This window comes from Mobula birostris, chromosome 27, assembly GCF_030028105.1.
Source record: "Mobula birostris isolate sMobBir1 chromosome 27, sMobBir1.hap1, whole genome shotgun sequence".
Taxonomy (NCBI): Eukaryota; Metazoa; Chordata; class Chondrichthyes; order Myliobatiformes; family Myliobatidae; genus Mobula; species Mobula birostris.
The window spans coordinates 14,078,832-14,098,886 of NC_092396.1; the positions used below are offsets into that span (position 1 = coordinate 14,078,832).

The 20,055-nt window shown below is 39.2% G+C and overlaps 1 protein-coding gene and 1 long non-coding RNA gene across 9 annotated transcripts in view; one reads left to right on the forward strand and one right to left on the reverse strand.

Annotated features, from left to right (window-relative positions):
* tp73 (tumor protein p73) overlaps window positions 1-20,055 on the forward strand; it is a 213,708-nt gene that overhangs the window by 103,697 nt on the left and 89,956 nt on the right. Inside the window, exon 1 of one of the 8 annotated variants that reach the window (XM_072244923.1) lies at window positions 2,809-3,086. The exons of the other annotated variants lie outside the window; for them this stretch is intronic. Coding sequence (XP_072101024.1) covers window positions 3,048-3,086 — 39 coding nt within the window. The 5' untranslated portion in view covers window positions 2,809-3,047. Of the gene's footprint in view, window positions 1-2,808; window positions 3,087-20,055 lie in introns of those variants that run through there. 8 annotated transcript variants of the gene reach the window in all.
* Window positions 17,696-19,267, reverse strand: LOC140188541 (uncharacterized). Its single transcript, XR_011883323.1, has 3 exons — window positions 19,199-19,267; window positions 18,497-18,546; window positions 17,696-17,807 (listed from the first exon to the last, which is right to left on the reverse strand). It is a non-coding gene; the product is annotated as an uncharacterized lncRNA (long non-coding RNA).

The following is a 20,055-nucleotide window of genomic DNA, read 5'->3' on the forward strand; positions in this document are numbered from 1 at the left end:
ATTGGGAGAAGAGACTGTTGCTGAATAGTTTCTAACTAGCACCAGTTGTGTGCACTTGCAGTGGCCATTAGACACTATACCATGCTTAGAGTGAACAGTTTTTAAATAATTTCAGTTGCATATGTTTGTGTTCAAAAAGCAGTGATTTTTGTCACTGATGGTTGGTGAAAAAGAAGCAGCAAGACAATCCAGAACTGTTTTGCTCATTATGGTTTCAAGCATAGTCATTGACAGAGGCTTGGAGGTGCCAGAAACAGCCGGGAATGAAAATAAATCAATTTCACTACTTCAGCATGTTAGGATCTATGAAGAATTTGATGTTATTGACAATCATCTTGAATGTTAAAATAAAAATGAAGATTTGGAGGATGCAATTGTTGAAAGTATTGTATGAAGCTAGTCCATTATCTGCACTAGTGTTTCTACTGATTTTGCTTATTTACAATCAAAAGAACAGGGCAGTGACAATGATTGACTTCCTCCATCATTATCTGTTCAGAACAGTTGTGTAGTATTATTGATAGTGTTCTAATTTGTTCTGTATTTCATTTAAATGCATAATTTATTACTCAGTTAAACAGTAGTTTGTCTTTCTTATACCTTTTAACAATTTCCATGAAACTTTAGCTAATTGGGGCAGCCGTTAACTGAGCCAAGATGAACTGGTCTTGATGTGTCCCAATTAACCAGAATCAACTGTATTGTAAGCAATACCATAATATGGATAAAATATCAAAATTGGACTCTGGTATCTACTGACATGCATACAAATAATCCCCTAGATTTTTCAAATAAGAGTCAGTATTTCTTCCAATACATTTATCACCATCTCACTCATCACTTATTTTGATAAGAAATGTGATTTCACTAAAAATGTAATCTGTTAGTTAGGATGCCAGTTCTTTCTGTCATTTTCTGATTTTATTTGTTTTTCTGCAGCTTGTAGTAGCTTCCTTTTTTAAAAAAAAAGAACTCTGCCTCTTTTATGTTCAGAGGTTTTTTACCACAATTCTATTGGCTATTCCACCATTTTATAGATGCGTAAAATATCCCCTGGGAAAAGTGGTCTAAGTAACCTATCCTAGTATTTGTATAAGCATCTGATATTTTGAGCTCGGGCATGGCAATTATGACTGCTCAAAACGTCCAGCCCTGTTTTGAAACACACAATCTGTTCAAACGCCTTTGTTTCTGAAATATGTGGTTTGGTTATCTGTTATTTCTGTCATCAGGTCAGATGTTTTGAAATGTGACATTTGACTTCAGCAAGATAATTTGCTAAAATCTAAGATATGATGGCTTGAGTATGACAGGAAATGTGTGTGGTGCTTGAAGGATTTAGACCTCTCATGTTTTATGTGTTATAGGTAATAGTCTACAACACGTAAAACAGGTAATGATGCGACATGGTAGTCTAGTGGTTAGCACAATGCCTTACAGTACCAGTGACCTAGGTTCAATTCCAATCACTGCCAGTAAGGGGTTTGTACATTCTTCCTGTAACCGTGTGGGTTTCCTCTGGGTGCTTTGTTTTCCTCCCACTGTCCAAAGACGTCCCAGTTGGTAGGTTAATTGGTCATTGTAAATTGTCCTGTGATTAGGCTAGGGTTGAATCGGGGGTGAGGGGGTGCTGGGTGGCACGGCTGGAAGGGTGCATTCCACAATGTATCTCAATAAATAAATAAATAAACAAATAAATAAATCTAGAGAATCATTAACATAAAAAGAATAGCAGTGTTGGTAGAGGTTTATAGTAGTCGTTTCCATAAAACAAGTATTAAATAATTTTAACAAGTTTAATCAAATTTAATCAAAATTAGTAAACCTATGATCCATCAGGCAGTATTTTATATTTTAAAAAAAGGATAATGTATGCATATACATTAACTTTAGTTTGTTATAGACCACAGTGAAACTTTTATTCCAACAATAACAACATTTTTCACTTAATGGGTGCTAATAATATAGGTAAAAATCTTGCGAGAAACTTCACAAAGTGCATAATTAGATGCTAGTTTACATTAAGCCAGAGAGGGAGACCGTAGGTCAGATTACCCAAGCTTTGTATAAGAGAAGGAGATTTAGAGAAGGAATTCAAAACTTCTGACCTGGGTACTTGAAGGCACAGCTGCTAATAACAGGCAATAGCCAGCAGGCCCAAAGTAGAAAAGTGCAGAAATCAAGTACAGTGGGGTGAGGCCATGGGAAGACTTTAGACAAGAGCATAAAACAAATCAAACCACCATGTTTATAGTCACGAGTATGGGCATGGTAGTTGATTGGCAATTGGTGCAAATTAGTATTCAAGCAACAAAGTTTGGAGGAATTTTGTTTTGTGGAGGCCAGCCAGTGGACTTTTGTAATTGTCAGGTCCGGATACATAGGCTTCCAGCCACCACTGAAAGGCAAGTGATATTATGGAAATGAAAGTATTGGGATTAGGATGTCAAGAGCTCAGGTAACATCTGCAGCTAGAGAATGATATTCAAGGTGAGGGTTGAACACAGTAGGTTCAGACTTTCCAATATCCAAATGGACTTGAAATGCAAGCTGAATTTCAGAATGTATAACCTAATTGGTGAATTTGGTAGTAGTTAAAATTGAATGTTTAAAAAAGGAAACATTAATAAGCACTGCAGGTAAACTATTCCCTTTTTAATTAATGAAGCCCCTCTGTAACCGCATATCTGAAATGGTATAGTCTCAAACATCGCTGGGCAAGTCTAGGCCTGCCTTGTGGTTAATTGAATAGTCATGAGGAATAGAGGGGAGGTCCAAGTTTTGTTGTTAGATGCAGTCAAGAGAGAGGGTTGAGAAAGAGGCAGAGAAAAAGGAAGATAGGAAGAGATGGAAAAGCAACAGAAGCTGTCCCAATGTGTTTCACCGTTCCATTGTCCCCAAGACTTGGTTAGTAAATGTGAGTGAGGTGTGCTATAGATCCTGCACTATGTTTGTGTAAGTCAGAGAAAAAGATCCCTCCTCTCTCTCCCTGATGACACCTGAGGTGGGAACAATCCCAGCTGCACATACAATCCGGGAATACTAAAATGCTTTACATAAGTGACGCAGCCCAGCACTGCACCACGGTAGGTGGCTATAAATTTACCTCTTTTGAAATTCCTTTTATTTTTGAAACATATATTTATGTTGAGATCTGTACCTACTTGCTGATTTGTAGAAAAATAGTTTGATGCTGTTTTCAATTTCATTTAGCTTTGTTGCTAGGTAATTAGATAACTCCATGACTGAGATTAATGTTATTATTTTGACCTATTTTGTCTCCAATCTCAGGGATTTTTTTTTTAGTAATCCTGGTCCAAGTCACGCAGCCTTCTAGTGCTGCTATGTCCTTGACTCAAATTCCTATTGGATTCCGTCAAATCTGCTGGGCTAACTTTGGGGATCATATAATAGATATGTTCCAATTTGTTTAAAAAGACTAGTTCCTATGTGGTTTTTCTGTCATTTTATCATTGTCTATGCTTTACCAGCACTGCTTTTGTTTATCACTGTTCTGACCTACCTGCTTGTGTTCCTTCAAAGTTGCAAATTCAGCACTGCGTACACTGCCTCCTTCCTTGCATTCAACTTCATTGAAATCAGGACCTATCATTTCTTCTCCTGTAACTTGCTTTTGTTGGACCTTGAAAACTCAATCCTTTGCTTGCCTAAAGATTTCTTCCTTCAGATTTTCAAATTATCCCCAAAGAGCATTTAATGAATGGATTGGCTCTGATGTCATAATATTTGAACAAAATCTTGATACTCTTATATTCTTCAATATATGAAATCACTGTCTAATGAGCTTGGTTAATAGCATCTACAAGTACAACTATATAAGCTATACAAACCTGTATTTCCTATATAAGTTAATTTTAATAAATAGATTTAACCACAAGCCCAGTAGAATTTTTTAAAAGTTTCAAAGGCATGTTTCTCCAACCATACATTTTCTAAGAAGTGGTATGTAGATATATTTTTCTGGCACTAGGAACTAAAATTACTAGTACTAGAAATTTAACCAAAGACTAATTAGCTGAAAATAAAGAACAATTCTAAAGGAGAGAAAACTGAGGGTTTCAACCCGAACCATTGACAATTCATTTTTTCCCTACAGATGTTGCTTCTCCCACTGAGCTCCCCCAGCAGATTGTTTGTTGCTCTGGACAAAATTTTCTTCAGTTTTACTAGTTCTATTTTTCTTGCCTGTCTTGAATCACCTAAAAAGAATCAATGCAGCCTGTCTACAAGAGAACATTAGATACCACGTATGATAAATATTGAACTTAGTGAATGTCTTTTTCCAGTTTAATTTCATCCTAGTGTAAGGTCATAATAAGTTAGAAGTTGGATATGTTTCGATAAACTCAAAACATGCTGCATACTACTTGTAGTCAGACATTATTGTCCTTTAGGGGATGCTTTGTTCTGCATCACATGCAAATGACGCATTGGGGACTATTCTGAATTAGTGACACAATGGCATGTAATCCTAGAAACCACAGATGGAAGTTGATCAGCCTATAATGCACATTAGTGCTAGCTCTTCAAATGACTCATAATACGCAACTCAAATTCCATTTTCATGCCTTTCTCTCGTGTCCTTTTTTATTCTCTTTTCTGGCTAATTAGCATGTTCCTTGATACATACTTTACTCAAAAGCCCTTTCACTCTGTGTTCTAATGACTCTTGGACACCTTCAGAAAGCAAGTTGGATGAATATAGAGACCTTCATGTGCCTCACCTGCAAACGTTTTACAGGGGGTAGAGGACTATGCGGAATAGTCAAGCCTGAGAATAGGGAGAAGAAGCTTAGGGAAGGAGAAATAAGAAATCTAGTTAATTGTTCATGTGAAACCTTGGAAGAATGGGGAAAAAAGTTTGACTGAGAAATAGTTTAAATTTATGTCAGGGTAACTTAGTGCCAATGGGATTGATAAATTTTTGAAAGCATCCTTATTGCTTTGGGTTTTTAAAAAATGTTTATTTTAGTGCTTTGTCAAACTGGTAGATCCTGATATTCTTATATGACTGCCTCTTGATCTTGAGGATAATTCATCAGTCCATTACACCCAGCAGTGAACTTGCTGTCACAAGGGCTGCGAGTTAGTGATGGTTCTTTAACAACTGTAGCCTGATTTTCCATCCTTGCTCCCAATAGGATCAAATAGTAGTATGGGAGTGCCAAGTTACCTGTTACTGTTTTTTAAATCAGCCTGGTTCACTACATTGAATCTCACATAAGTCTCATTTATAGCCTCTGATCTCTGAGCACCTAACCTATGAGCTAAGAAATGAATCTTTTATCAAAAACTTTCAGAATCCCTGTAGATAAAGAAAGGCAGTTGAACTACTGTTTTGTATGGTCAGCATAAATATTTATCAAAACTCATGAAATTTTATTTTTTCTCCATAACCCCATTCTTCCTTAAATGTATTGACAGTTGGAGATGACTGTATATGAGCATGAGACAACGTGGGTAACTAACCAATAAAGTTCATTGAAATCAGTACCAGAAACCTTAGTGTTATTGGATGAGGAAGTTTATTTCTGCTCTAGGTAACTTATAAACACAAGAGATTCTGCAGAAGCTGGAAAGCTTGAGCAACACACACATAGTGGTGGCAGAACTCAACAGGTCAGACAGCATTTATGGAAGGGAATACACAGTTGATATTTCAGGCCAAGGTTCTTCATTAGAACTAGAAAGGAAGGGGCCAGAAACCAGAATACAAAGGTCGGGGGAGAGGAAGAGGCGCAAATTGGCAGGTGATAGGTGAAACCAGGTGAGGGGGAGCTATTTGCCACTTTTCATGTCACTGATCATTTTTATAACTCTCAGCTTGTTTCTGCCACAAACTACTCTTACAATTAAACACATTGAACAAGTGAAATTACTCATTAGATAAATAATAAGATTAAAACTTAAGGATAAATAATAAGAAAATAGACTAGAATCTCTCATTTTAAATCTTAAAGTAATTTTATTTATTTATATATTGGCATGCAAAGTGGAATAGGCCCCTCGAGCCATGCTGCCCAGCAGTCCCCCAATTTAATCATAGCCTCTCCACAGGACAATTTATAATGACCAATTAACCTACCAACTGGTACACCTTTGGACTGTAGGAAGAAACCAGAGCACCCAGAGGAAATCCACACGGTCAAGGGGAGAATGTACAAACTCTTTACAACCAGCAGTGGGAAATGAACCTGGGTCACCTGCACTGTAAAGCGTTTGCTAACCACTACACCACTGTGCCGAGGCTAACCCTTGTTCAAACCATTGGATTAAATGTAGTACAATATTCAGTCCCATAAAGCAAGAGTTAAGAGATTGATTTTAAGGGGAAGGTAAGTTTTTAAAAAAAGGAAAGGAACTGCCATTTTTGATGCCCAAGTAAAGGACCCACAGAGTATTGAACCTGGAACTCAATATCCACTGGATAAATATCTAGCATTTAATATGTCTGTAACTTGCAAAGAGTTACTGAGAGATGCCATTGTTAAGAGGACAATGTTAGTGATCCTTGGGCTAGATGGAAGAGTGTAAGTAGCAATTCCTGCATGCTATCCTATCATTGCCTGATAACAATGGAAATAAAATAAATATTAGAAAAGATGTAGAGTTCATCCTTTAAATCAATACACTTGACAGCTTGTTTGTAATAGTCATACATTTAATACTGACAATTTACACTGATCCAGAGTATAGCACCAATGAGCCTCATAGATCTTCCCTCAAAGGGATGTGATTCAAGCTCCGGTATATGCCCATGAAAATAAGGAAAACTGGAAGTAAATACTCTCAGCTCAAAACCTGCCAGCAGCCGTTACTTGATAATGATTGAGCTAAATTTATCTCTTAACCAAAACCAAACCAATCAAAATATTGCGTGTGCACTTGCTCCCTGCAGAGTATTTGCAGTGCCCTCATTCCCAGCAGGAGAGGAGCTCCTGTTTGCAGATAAAGAAAAACAAATTAAAAGGATCCTGAAAGCTAGTGCTGGAAATGTACTCTAAATGACCACTGAGTGTATTTTCATGGTCTTCTGCTGTTGTAGCCCATTCGCTTCAAGGTTTGACATGTTCTGCAATTAGAGGTGCTCTTCTGCAAATCACTGCTGTAATGTTTGGCTGTTTGAGTTAATGTTGCCCTCCTGTCTGCTTGAACCAGTTTGGCCATTCTTCTTTGACCTCTCTTATTAACAAGGCGGTTTTGCTCACAGAACTGTTGCTCACTGGATCTTTTTTCTTTCTTTCTATCTCTATCTCTCTCTATCTCTCTATCTATCTATCTATATATATATATATATATATATATATTCTCTGTAAACTCTGGAGACTGTTGTGCATGAAATTCCCAGGAGATCAGCACTGAGGTACTTGAACAAAACCGTGTGGCATGAACAATTATTCCACAAAGTCACTTAGATCACATTTCTTCCCCATTCTGATGTTTGGTCTGAACCTCTTGACCAGGTCTGCATGCTTTTGTGCACTGAGTTTCTGCAACATGATTGGCTGATTAGTTATTTGCATTAATGAGCAGCTGTACCTAATAAATTGCTAACTGAGTGTACCATATGACCGTCAACATCTGAGGGGGAGCTAGAGGAGATATCTTAATGGTAGATCTCCCTTTCAATTAAGCCTGTCATTACCAAACCTCACAAACTTAATGTTCAATTCCAATATTATCTGTTCCTCTTTTAGTCTAAGTGCAATGATAAAAACTGAGTAAATATAACTGACTCCTGTGCTTTAACTGGTTTAAAATAAAGTTATCCATGACAATACACTAAGCGTTAAGTGAAGGAAGATACTGACTGCTAGAAATGAGTCAGTTAGTCCTGACGAAGGGTCTCGGCCTGAAACGTCGACTGCACCTCTTCCTACAGATGCTGCCTGGCCTGCTGCGTTCGCCAGCAACTTTGATGTGTATTGCTTGAATTTCCAGCATCTGCAGAATTCCTGTTGTTTGCTTTCAGGAATTCCTTGGGATTCCGGATGATTTTCATCCACTTTGGTTCTATGAGCTTTGAAATGACTTAAGGTCACTGTGTAACCACAGATTCTGCCATAATTGGGGAATACGGTATGATGAAGCAAGGGATGCAGTTAGTTTGGGAGATGGTGTCCTCTTTCTTCTGTTTACAGTGGGATCTGTATGTCCCTGATGAATGTACTCAAGCTGTCAGTGCCTTTCTGAATACTTCATCTCTATTTTGAGTGGTCTTTGGTAGGGGATGGCCACATGCCAATGGGGATTTGCAAGGAGGCTTTCAAAACATTTTTGACCCAATTTTCTGTTCCTCCAGTAACCTCTGATGCCAGGATTACGAACAACATAACATGCCCATTGTTGCAATATCTGTCCAGTGCTTTAAGGTACTTGCTATAGATAATCCATAACCTCGAAGCATACAGGCAGTGATCACTGCTGTCCAGTAGACCATAAGCTTTGTGCTATTTATAGCATCCTTTCCTCAGATATTTAAAAATTGGTGTGCTGAAAGCAACAGTGTATTTCATCATTGGCAATGATTTTTGCTGAGAAATGGAAGGTGCACCACATTTTTCACAGCCTTGTCTTGAAAACCCCATTCTATCCTATGCTTCAATAGCCTCCAAACATGCAAATGTTGTCTCTGCATGACAGTATGATGACTAATGTTGCAATGGAGTTGGCACAGGTTGAACAATTGTGCATTTATCTGTAGATTAGCTGGACTCCAGCTTAAAGCTTGATGAAGTACGGCAGGAAAATCCAAGGAAGCTGTGGCAATGATGCAGTTTTGACACCAATGAGGTTGGGTTATTTGTGGACTTTTGGTTTAGAACGTAATCTCCATCAGCACAATTGCACCTCAAGGCTGTGTGTTTACCCCCTGCTCTACTCACTTTGTACTTATGACTGTGAGGCTAAGTAATGCTTCAGTGCCATATTTAAGTTTGCTGATCACTGTTAATCACCAAATCAAAGTTGGCGGCAAATTGGCATGCAGGAGGGTGATTGAAAGTCTGACTGAGTAGTGCCACAACAACTTTTCACTCAATGTCAGCAACACCAAGGAGATAAGTAATGAATTCAGGAGGAGGAAACCGTAGGTTCATGAGTGCCCTCATCAGGGGATCAAAGGTGGAGAGGATCAGCAATTTTAAATGCCTCAGTGTTATCATTTCAGAGTAGTTTTCCTGGGTCCAGCATGTAAATGTCATTATGAAGAAAGCACAGCAGCGCCTCTACTTCTTTAGAAGTTTGCAAAGATTCAGCATGACATCTAAAACTTTGACAAACTTCTGTAGATGTGTGGTGGAGAGTATATTGACTGGTTGCACCACGGCCTGGTATGGAAACAACAATGCCCTTGAACAGAAATTCCTGCAAAAGATAGTTGATATAGCCCAGTGCATCATGGGTAAAGTCCTCCCCAACATTGAGCACTTCTACATGGAGCACTGTCACAGGAAAGCAGCATCCGTCATCTAGGACCCCCACCACCCAGGCTATGCTCTCTTCTCACTGTTACCATCAAGGAGAAGGTATAGGAGCCTCAGGACCCACACCACCAGATTCAGGAACAGTTATTACGACTTTCAAGAACTTTTCATCTCATGTTCTTGATATTTATTTTTTGTTTACTTTTTGTTTTCTTTTGCACTTGCACAGTTCGCTGTCTTTTGCACATTGGTTGTTCGTCTTGTTGGATGCAGTCTTTAATTGATTCTACTGTATTTCTTGAATTTACTATGTATGCCCGCAAGAAGATAAATCTCAGGGTTGTATGTGATGACATACAGTGGCACACAAAAGTTTGAGCACCCATGGTCAAAAATCCTGTTACTGTGAATAGTTAAGTGAGTAGAAGATGAACTGATCTCCAAAAGTCATAAAGTTAAAGATGAAACATTCTTTTCAACATTTTAAGCAAGATTAGTGTATAATTTTTGTTTTGTACAATTTTAGAGTGGGGAGAAAAGGAAAGGAGTACCATGCAAAAGTTTGAGCACCCCAAGAGATTTGAGCTCTCAAATAACTTCTACCAAGGCCTCAGACCTTAATTAGCTTGTTAGGGCTATGGCTTGTTCACAGTCATCATTAGGAAAGGCCAACTGATGCAAATTTCAAAGCTTTATAAATCCCCTGACTCCTCAAACCCTATCCCAACAATCAGAAGCCATGGGCTCCTCTAAGCAGCTGCCTAGCACTCTGAAAATTTAAATAAAGGATGGCCACAAAGCAGAAGAAGGTTATAAGAAGATAGCAAAGCATTTTCAGGTAGCCGTTTCCTCAGTTCGTAATGTAATTGAGAAATGGCAGTTAACAGGAATGGTGGAGGTCAAGTTGAGGTCTGGAAGACCAAGAAAACTTTCCGAGAGAACTGCTGATAGGATTTCGAGAAAGGCAAATCAAAACCCCCGTTTGACTGCAAAAGACCTTCAGGAAGATTTAGCAGATTCTGGAGTGGTGGTGCACTGTTCTACCGTGCAGCGACACCTGCACAAATATGACCTTCATGGAAGAGTCATCAGAAGAAAACCTTCCCTGCATCCTCACCACAAAATTCAGCGTCAGACGTTTGCAAAGGAACATCTAAACAAGCCTTATGCATTTTGGAAACAAGTCTTGTGGGCTGATGAAGTTAAAATAAAACTTTTTGGCCACAATGAGCAAAGGTATGTTTGGAGAAAAAAGGGTGCAGAATTTCATGAAAAGAACCCCTCTCCAACTGTTAAGCACGGGGGTGGTTCGATCATGCTTTGGGCTTGTGTTGCAGCCAGTGGCACGGGGAACATTTCAGTGGTAGAGGGAAGAATGAATTGAATTAAATACCAGCAAATTCTGGAAGCAAACATCACACCGTCTGTTTAAAAAAAAAAAGCCGAAGATGAAAAGAGGATGGCTTCCACAACAAGATCATGAACCTAAACACACCTCAAAATCCACAATGGACTACCTCAAGAGGCGCAAGCTGAAGGTTTTGCCATGGCCCTCAAAGTTCCCCGACCTAAGTATCATCGAGAATCTGTGGATAGACCTCAAAAGAGCAGTGCATGCAAGACGGCCCAAGGATCTCACAGAACTAGAAGCCTTTTGCAAGGAAGAATGGGTGAAAATCCCTGAAACAAGAATTGAAAGACTCTTAGCTGGCTACAGAAAGCATTTACAAGCTGTGATACTTGCCAAAGGGGTTATTACTAAGTACTGACCATGCAGGATGCCCAAACTTTTGCTTTGGGCCCTTTTTCTTTTTTGTTATTTTGAAACTGTAAAAGATGGAAATAAAAATGTAATCTTGCTTAAAATATTAAAGAAATGTGTCATCTTTAACTTTATTCCTTTTGGAAATCAGGTTATCTTTTACTCACTTAGCTATTCACAGTAACAGAAATTTTGACTGGGGTGCCCAAACTTTTTCATGCCACTGTATATGTACATTGATAATAAATTTACTTTAAACTTTGAACTTTAATTTTGACATCATTGTAGATATATGCTATACATTTCTGTGGGCACATAAGTTTGGAAAGAATGTTGCACGGCTTCTTGGGGTTGATGTCAACAATTTTTGTGAGATGTAGAATGACCATACATTGTAGTTAATGTTGCTCCCTGCATTTTTCTTGGAATTTTCTCAATGAAAATCATCATTAGTGTGGCTCTAGGTCAAGGGTTCCCAACCTGGGATCCACAGACCCCTCAATTAAAGGTAGTATCCGTGGCATAAAAAGGGGTTAGGAGCACCTGCTCTAGGTGAATAGAATCTATGTTGAAATTCAAGGAGCAATTTTCAGCCCTTGAGGAGGGGATTGAGAAAGACCATGAAGATGACTCTTTGCTTTCACAGACAGCAGTGAACGCGTTCTGTAGGTATCACAATCAGACTTGTCCCCCTTCTATGAGTGATGAAAATGTCAGGATTCCTGAGGTCACCCTCACACATTTTCATCTTTCCAGATATGCGAGGTGTGTTGTGAATTTGTTATTAAGGTTTCTCACTTCCACATTTTAGAACTTCAGCAAGAATGCTTGCATCTCTGAGGCCTTTTTGTTTTTCAGTTGTCACAGGATATTTTCAAGCTCTTGTTGGCTTTGGTTTCTGGTGAGACTGGGCTGGATAATTACTGCAGAATGGAGTCAAGGCCGCTCAGTCAAGATCAGTTTCAACCTGTTCTTTGGGTTGAGGGGTTTACTGCTGCTTGGTAAAGCTGTTTCTTTTCACTGGAAGAATAGTGGAGTTTCCAGTCTAGAAAATCCTTGTGTTTGTAGTTAATGGATCTCCCAGTAATTTTCACCAAACCAATCGTAATGTTTTTGGTAGCTTATGTTTGATCAGTCTGCCTCCCTTTTGGTACAAAAGATTTTTTTTCAAGATTGAAATTATTTTATGCCGTGCCTGTTGCTTTCAGATTTGATGTTGGTGCATTGTTAAGAAGCTTACTGATTCCATGTTAGAGTGAACTGGAGAGTTGCAGAAACAAATGAAAGTCCAGAAACGGGGATCAGAAACAAAGACAGAAATGCTAGGAGAACTCAGCCAATGAAATGGCTTCAGTGGAGGGGAAAATGGTGAATATTTCAGGCCAATAGCCCTTCCTTGGAACTGCTTAATTGGCTGAATTAGAATCATAGAGTCACAGAACACTAAAATACAAAAACCGTAAAGAGACCTGAGACCACAGCAAACTGCTATAGAATGCTAGGATTGTTTTGATGAGAATTACTAGGAGATGCAGAAGGTATTAGCCACAAACACAAGGATTTCCTACACTGGAAACTCTGCTATGCCTCCAGTGAAAAGAAACAACTTTACCAAGCAACAGTAAACCTCTAACCCAAAGAACAGAGATTGGGTTGAAATAATGCTGACACTGTCGCAAATTATTTATACCCATGATGGAGGTGATAGTGCCATTTCTGGTCCAAATGTGCAAGGCCCACACTGCTGGGATCTAGGAGCAAATGCACACTTCTTAAGGACTGAGAAGCTGCTGGCCCCCTTTGGAAGGGGCACTTCAAAGAATTCCTCAACCATGACTCTGTTGTTGATTGAGCACCCTTGACTCCGTTCCAGTCCAGTCTCACCGCAAACCAAAACCAACAAGAGTTTGAAAATGTCCTAAAACAACTGAAAATCAATAAGGCCTCAGAGGTATAAGTATTCTTGCTGAAGTTCTAAAATGTGGAAGTGAGGAACTTTAACAACAAATTCACAACTCACCTCATGTGTCTGGAAGGATGAGAATGTGCAAGGTCGACTTCAAGAATACTGAAATTTTCTTCATATTTCTGTCTGTGAAAGCAAAAGTCATCTGCATGGTCTTTCTAAATCCCATCCTCCTTGTGGCTTGAGAATTGTTCTTTGAATTTCAGCAGATTCTATTCACCTAGAGCAGGGGGTCTCAATCTTTTTTATGCCAGTGAGCCTTGCCATTAACAGAGGGTTCCATAGACCCCAGGTTGGGAACCTCCAGGTCCCAAAGGTACACTGTTGATGATTTTCACTGAGACAATTCCAAGACAAATACAGGGAACATCATCAACCATAATGCATGGTCATTCTACATCTCACACAAATCATTGATTCCATCAATCCAAAAAGCTCTGCAGCATTCTTTCCAAATTTGTGTGCCCACAGAAATGTATATCATATGTCTGTGATGGTGTGCCAGTCAAGATCTAAATTAATGGTCCACAAAAAGCTCAACCTCATTGTAGATTGGTGTCAAAGAAAACTATCATTTGCCACTGTTTTCTTGAATCTACTTGTTGCAGTTCACCAAGCTTTCTGCTGGAATGGAGCTAATCTACAGACAACTGCAAAATTGTTCAGTCTCTGCCAACTCCACTTCAAGTTTCTACCAAAATTTTTGTTTTTGAGCTGGAGGGAACCCTATCCCAAAGGCAGAGCCACTGAGATATCTCCCTATGAAGTTATCATTCCTCTTCCAGTTTGTCCTTCCGGAAGAAGATGTACCCACCATGTTATTTTTTGAGTTAAGTCTCATTCGGGGCAACAGAATTCATGAATTTTGATAGCAAAGTGACAAACAGGTCTCTTGTTGCCATGTTATGTGAAGGTCCTGGTGTTCAATATCATATTAAGGAGTGGAAGTTGCCTATGCAGTATATCTTTTCAGGTAGGATAGCTGTTATACAGCCATCACTGAGTGGTACCCCCACTACCAGTGGGCTGGATTATAAGGCAATGGGCTTGGGTCAACTGGTGGACACTATGAAAAGCCCATGGTCATGGCCACCTTTGGCCTACAGAACCCACACTGACCATCAAGTACCCACTTATGCTGATCCTGCAGCAATTCCATTTCATTCTTCCCACATTCAACTCTCTCCAGATTTTACCAATCAGCCGCACACCTGAGACAATTTACAGTGGCCAATTAAGCTACCAATCTGCATGTCTTTGTATCTGTGGGGAAATCATAGCAGCTATATGAAGTTTATGTGGCCATAGGTAGAATGTGCAAACTCCACACAAACAGCAGGCAAGATCAGTATTAAATGTGGGTCGCAGGAGCTGTGAGGCACCGACACTATGATTGTGCTGCCCCTCTTTCCTGCATGTTTGCCTAGCTTTCTGCCAATCCATAATACCATAAGATATAGGGGCAGAGTCAGGCCATTTAGCCTGTCGAGTCTGTTCCACCATTTCATGATCCATTTTCCCCCTTAGCCCCAATCTCCTGCCTTCGCCTGGTATCCGTTCATGCCCCAACTAATCAAGAATCTATCAGCATCTGCCTTAAATACACCCAATGACCTGGCCTCCACAACCACCCTTGGCAACAAATTCCATAAATTCATCACTCTCTGGCTAAAGAAGTTCCTCTTTATGTATCCATTCTAAAAGGACACCCTTCTATTTTGAGGCTCTGTCCTCTGGTCTTTGCCTCCCACACCATAGAAAACATTCTCTCCACATCCCTTTCAACATATCAAGCCCTTTCAACATTCAATAGATTTCATTAAGGTCATCCCTCATTCTTCTGAATTTCAGTGAATAGAGATCCAGAATCTCACCTTCCTCACCTTACATTAACTGGCCTAGAACCTGAACCTCCCCCAGAGACAGTGTGGAAGCAAAAGCCCATATAATGACCTGACATCCACAGATGGCAGGACTTGCATAGCATGCCTGATGGTGGCCAATCAATTCATTGACTCGAACACTCCAATCCCACCAGTTCTATTTCTCTCTTGGATCCTGGCACTTTATTCTCTCTGTCACAATTTCTCAGTTCCCCTTTGAGTTTTAAAAAAAAATTTTTAGTAGCCATTAAAACACCAGCACATGTTCAGAACCCTGTCTATGAAGGTAGATTCATCCTGTTTTAGTATCTCACCTGCCATCTTGTCTCACACCCTATCTTGTATTCACCACTCTTGCTTGAAGCAAGTGGAGAGACAAGGTTTGTGTATTGCCGCAGCTGTTAAAACTGGTGCTGTGCCAGCTCAATTTTATTATTACAGCAATAAATCATGTTGTCCTGTTTGCATTTACCTGGATAATGGAGATAATTAATTCTGTTGAGAAAGAGTTGGTGACTTTGTGTGACATTTTCCTTTTGAAAAATCCTGCTTCTGATCTGATTTGATGATCTTCAGCAATGACATTGAAGTAGACATGAAAATAGCCATTTTCACCACGTTTTGCCTGTTTGCAGTGGCAATAGAGATGAATTGGGATGCTGATGTAGATGCAAAAGCCTGTAAAGAAATTCTAGGACTTGTGCCTGAATAAAATTTACTTAAGCAACGCAGACAAAATGCTGGCGGAACTCAGCAGGCCAGGCGGCATCTACGGAAAAGAGTAAATAGTCGCTGTTTCGTGCCAAGACCCTTCACCAGTGCTGATGAAGGGTCTTGGCACGAACCGTCCACTATTTACTATTTTCCATAGATGCTGCCTGGCCTGCTGAATTCCTCCGGCATTTTGTGTGTGTTGCTTTAAATTTCCAGCACTGCAGATTTTCTCATGTTTAAGATTTACTTAAGGTAGTCTTCCTGCAATTTTCATTTTTACACATCTTCAATCAATATCGTAGCTTAAGATAAAATTCCACAGAATCAGTGCATGCATGTTTTATTCCCTTCAAGATTCAGATAAAGGGCTTTGTTAACTGTATATATGTCATAAAAACAAGAAATTCTATAGAGACTTTATCAGTTAGGCAGATGACATTTGAAGGCTGCTATAACTCCTGAATGCAGAGTTGTTTTGAAATATAATGTGTTTTACTTGTGTGATTGAACACTAGATTACCAAAAACACTAAAGAATAACATAAAATTGCAAACCATTTGACTCTTGTGCTGCAAGATACTGTATAAGAGCTATCTGTGGTATCGTCAAAAGCACTGAGGCCTAGATATAATGATGTTTAAGCCTAATTATCTCGTGGTATGTTAGCATTGAGAAAGCATTTTCCTTGATCCATCTGTACGGTCATAATGGAATCTTGCACTCAATCACGTGTGTATGTTCCCTAATAATTTACAATGTAATTCAGTTTCCCATATACATAACTGGTTTCCACAATACCAGTGGTTGAAATACTGCAGGACAGATTGAAAAGATTCCTTTGTGTGAGCAGGATTCAATTGGCAATCTTTACTCTGACTGTTGGCTCCATCTAGGTTGCCTACAAGTTTGAACAGCCTATTTCACACGTTCAAAGTATTAATTGTTTCTTTGAAAACCAATTACTACTGCAATTCATTAAAAGGAATTCTGGCAGTTATGTCTCCTTGAGTACCACTTCTGTGGAACTGAAAGCTAATGTGCAGTTAATGCTTTGACACATTTTTGGAACAAGCCCAATTTGTTTAGCAAAACCAGATTCTGTCAACTTTTTCTCTCCTCGTTGCTAACATGTATCCATAGCCATCCTAAAGTTATATCACTGAAGCATAAGCATATCTATGCATCAGGTCCATGTATGCACATAGTTTTTAATAGTAATCATTTGACAGTATTAAAGTACAGGGAACTGGGCTGATTTTTTCCTCCAAGGTCCCTTGTCTCTCTCCCAGCGCACTCCTACTACTAGAAGGGCAATACCCTTACTCACCAGATAACTTAATAAACAAATGTAGTTGGATTCCTAGCTTCAGTATTATACAGCCTTGGTCAGCTGAGAGCAAGGTTTCATTATGTTGTAAATAAATAATAGCAGTTAATTCTCATTTAGGAATTTCTGATCTGTAACTCCATTATACAATGCTCTTGGAAGAGGATGTCACTGCAGCAAGGTAAACATTTTAGAGAATGTTGTCAAAGCAAGTATAAAGCTATTATAAAATATAGTTTACCAGGAAGAAATTATGCAGTCCTTTACTGTTATCTTTCCTTGTTCCATATACTACATACTCTATTTGTTTGATCCTAATTTATTTAAAGTTAACGCATAATCTTTTCAATTTTTTAAAAATCTCTACAATTAGGGCTCTTTTTTCATCCTAGCTCTTCAATGAAAAGAATTTGCCACAAACATTCTCAGGAACGTCAGTGATCTAATTATTCTCTATATTTTAATTTTTAATAGGTCCCTCTAGTGGCAATAATTGTTGCTGACATATTCCAGGTCACATGCCTTCATCTGATCTTTATTAAATTGTGCATCCGCTCAAGGGCACTTGTCAATAGTCCTATATTGTAGGTTGTCCATTTTATACCTACATCATAATTTGATCTGAAAGTCCTGTGTGATATTGAGGTAGCCCTCCATCATCAGATGTATTGTCCTTCAAATGAGAGATTAAATTCAAAGTCTTGAATATCTGTGAATATTAAAGACCGTGAGATACTCCTGGAAAAGGAACATTATCTTCTTTATATTTCAGCCATCATTCTACTTTAACCAACACTACCCATAGAAACAGATTAATTGATTATGGATCTCATTGTTTGTGGAACCTTTGTCTGCCACAGCCATTAAAGAGAATACCCTGATAGAAAATGTTTAAAAAACACGATCAGTTCAATAAATATCTGAGAAGTATATATATATATATATATCAGTATACTGCAGTGCAGCCAACTACTAAAGCTAATTTCAGTTACGTCTTGTTTTTCCGTCCTATACTTTTTAAATGTGTAACTGCAAAATCTAAGAGTGAAAAATGTAGATTCTAGTGTAATATAGAAATTGTCCTATTCTATTTATACATTCTAGCCTATTGCTAGTAAGCTAGTATGTGATCATAGTGACTATGCTAAACATTATACAAAGTCTTTATTATGAAAATGATCACTGCAAAGTTACCATTTTCCCCTAAGGCTACGTCCACACTAGACCGGATAATTTTGAAAATGCTGGTTTCAAGTAAAAACGACAGGCATCCACACTAGGCGTTTTTCAAAATACCTCTGTCCACACTAAAACAGATATTTGGGTGAATCTACTCCGACTGGCATGCGCAGATACATCTACAGAAAACAAGCGAAGAGGAAACGGTGTAATACGTACGTTTCCGCGGCGGCGTTGTGCTATTTCCATTGGTCAAAAACTTAGAGTACCTACAACAACAGCAAAAGAAAATTTTCAACAATGTCTTCAAGGAATACAAAGAAAACTGGGAAAATCAGACTGGACTTCTTCGTTTAGACAGACAATGAAGTCGAGCTGTTTCTGCAAGTTACAAATGACTACAAAGTCAGCAAAGCAGTGGAGATGTTTAATTCTGAACAAGCCATTAACGTAGACAATAAAGTAAACAACACACGCACGAAGCCGTCCTCTACCCAAGATCAACAATTACAAAATGTTAAATGGTCAACTCGACAAAGACTACCAATCCCACATCAAACCCAAACCTATTAGGAGCAGAAGGGGGCACTCAACTCAATTTGAAATACTAACTACCAAGTCAGATGTGTACAGCAATTCATTTTCCCCCTGCACAATTAAAGCATGGAATAATCTTAATCCTAACACAGTCACACAACCAAACCCAATTAAATTTAAGGCAGCTTTTCTTCTTCAAAAATCTCCTTCTTAAGCCCACCCTCCGCCACCTCCAGTTGAAATTCCATGCAGAATATTTTGGAGGGTCAAGAACCAAGAGAGTGGAATCTTCTGCCGCCAGACCTGCGCAGTATTTCTGACATTAATATTTTTAAAGATAGACTCAATCAAATCAACTTAGGGGATCTAGTCAAAAAAGCTCACTTTACAATTTAACTCTCACGCCGTTCACACCGACTGGGCGTTATAACAGCCGTGGTCAGTCAGCGACAGTGCCGGCTTGGAGACCCCGGGGTACAGGAGATCGAGGGTACGACCACCGCAGACTGGGAGACCGGAGGGTATGACCAGAAGAACAGAGGATGCAAACAGAGAAACCAAGGGGACCAGCTTGAAAGCCACCTCCAGTTTAAATTCCATGCGGAATATTTTGGAGGACCAAGAACCAAGAACAGCCGTCCGGCAGTGCTTGCGCAGTAGCAAGCAGAAGCAGAAAAAGCATTGTTGTTGTGGTGTTGTCATGACAACATTTTTAAATCTCTCCATTTACCCTGTCCACACTACAATGCGAAACAATAGTTTTCACATTTACTCTGGAGAGTGTTTTCGAAAACCTCCGTTTTCGGGGGACGAAAACGCTGTTTCAGTGTGGACAGAAGGTCAAAATAAAGAGAAAAAGCTTTGTTTTCAAAGTTATCTGGCGTAGTGTGGGCGTAGCCTGAGTGTCTGTTAATGCATTGAAAACCCTTTGTTATGCATCACTCCATTGCTGATGACTGAAATAATATCATGGCTGATAGAAATTTGGCATGGTACTGGTGACATCTTTGTCCCTACTTAGCTGTACCTTCTCCACCCAAACTGTTGTGGTGTCGGTATTGCCCTGCCAGCTTAATTTCTCCCCACCTTTCCTCTAGCACCTTATGCTCCTCCAAGAATGAGGCCTTGTTATACTCCTGGTAATTCCTCTTTCAAATTATTGATCTTACCATCTGACAAATTCTGAAATTTTTACCAAGGTGTCCACTTTCTTCAGCCTCAGTACAGAGCATGGGTTCCCA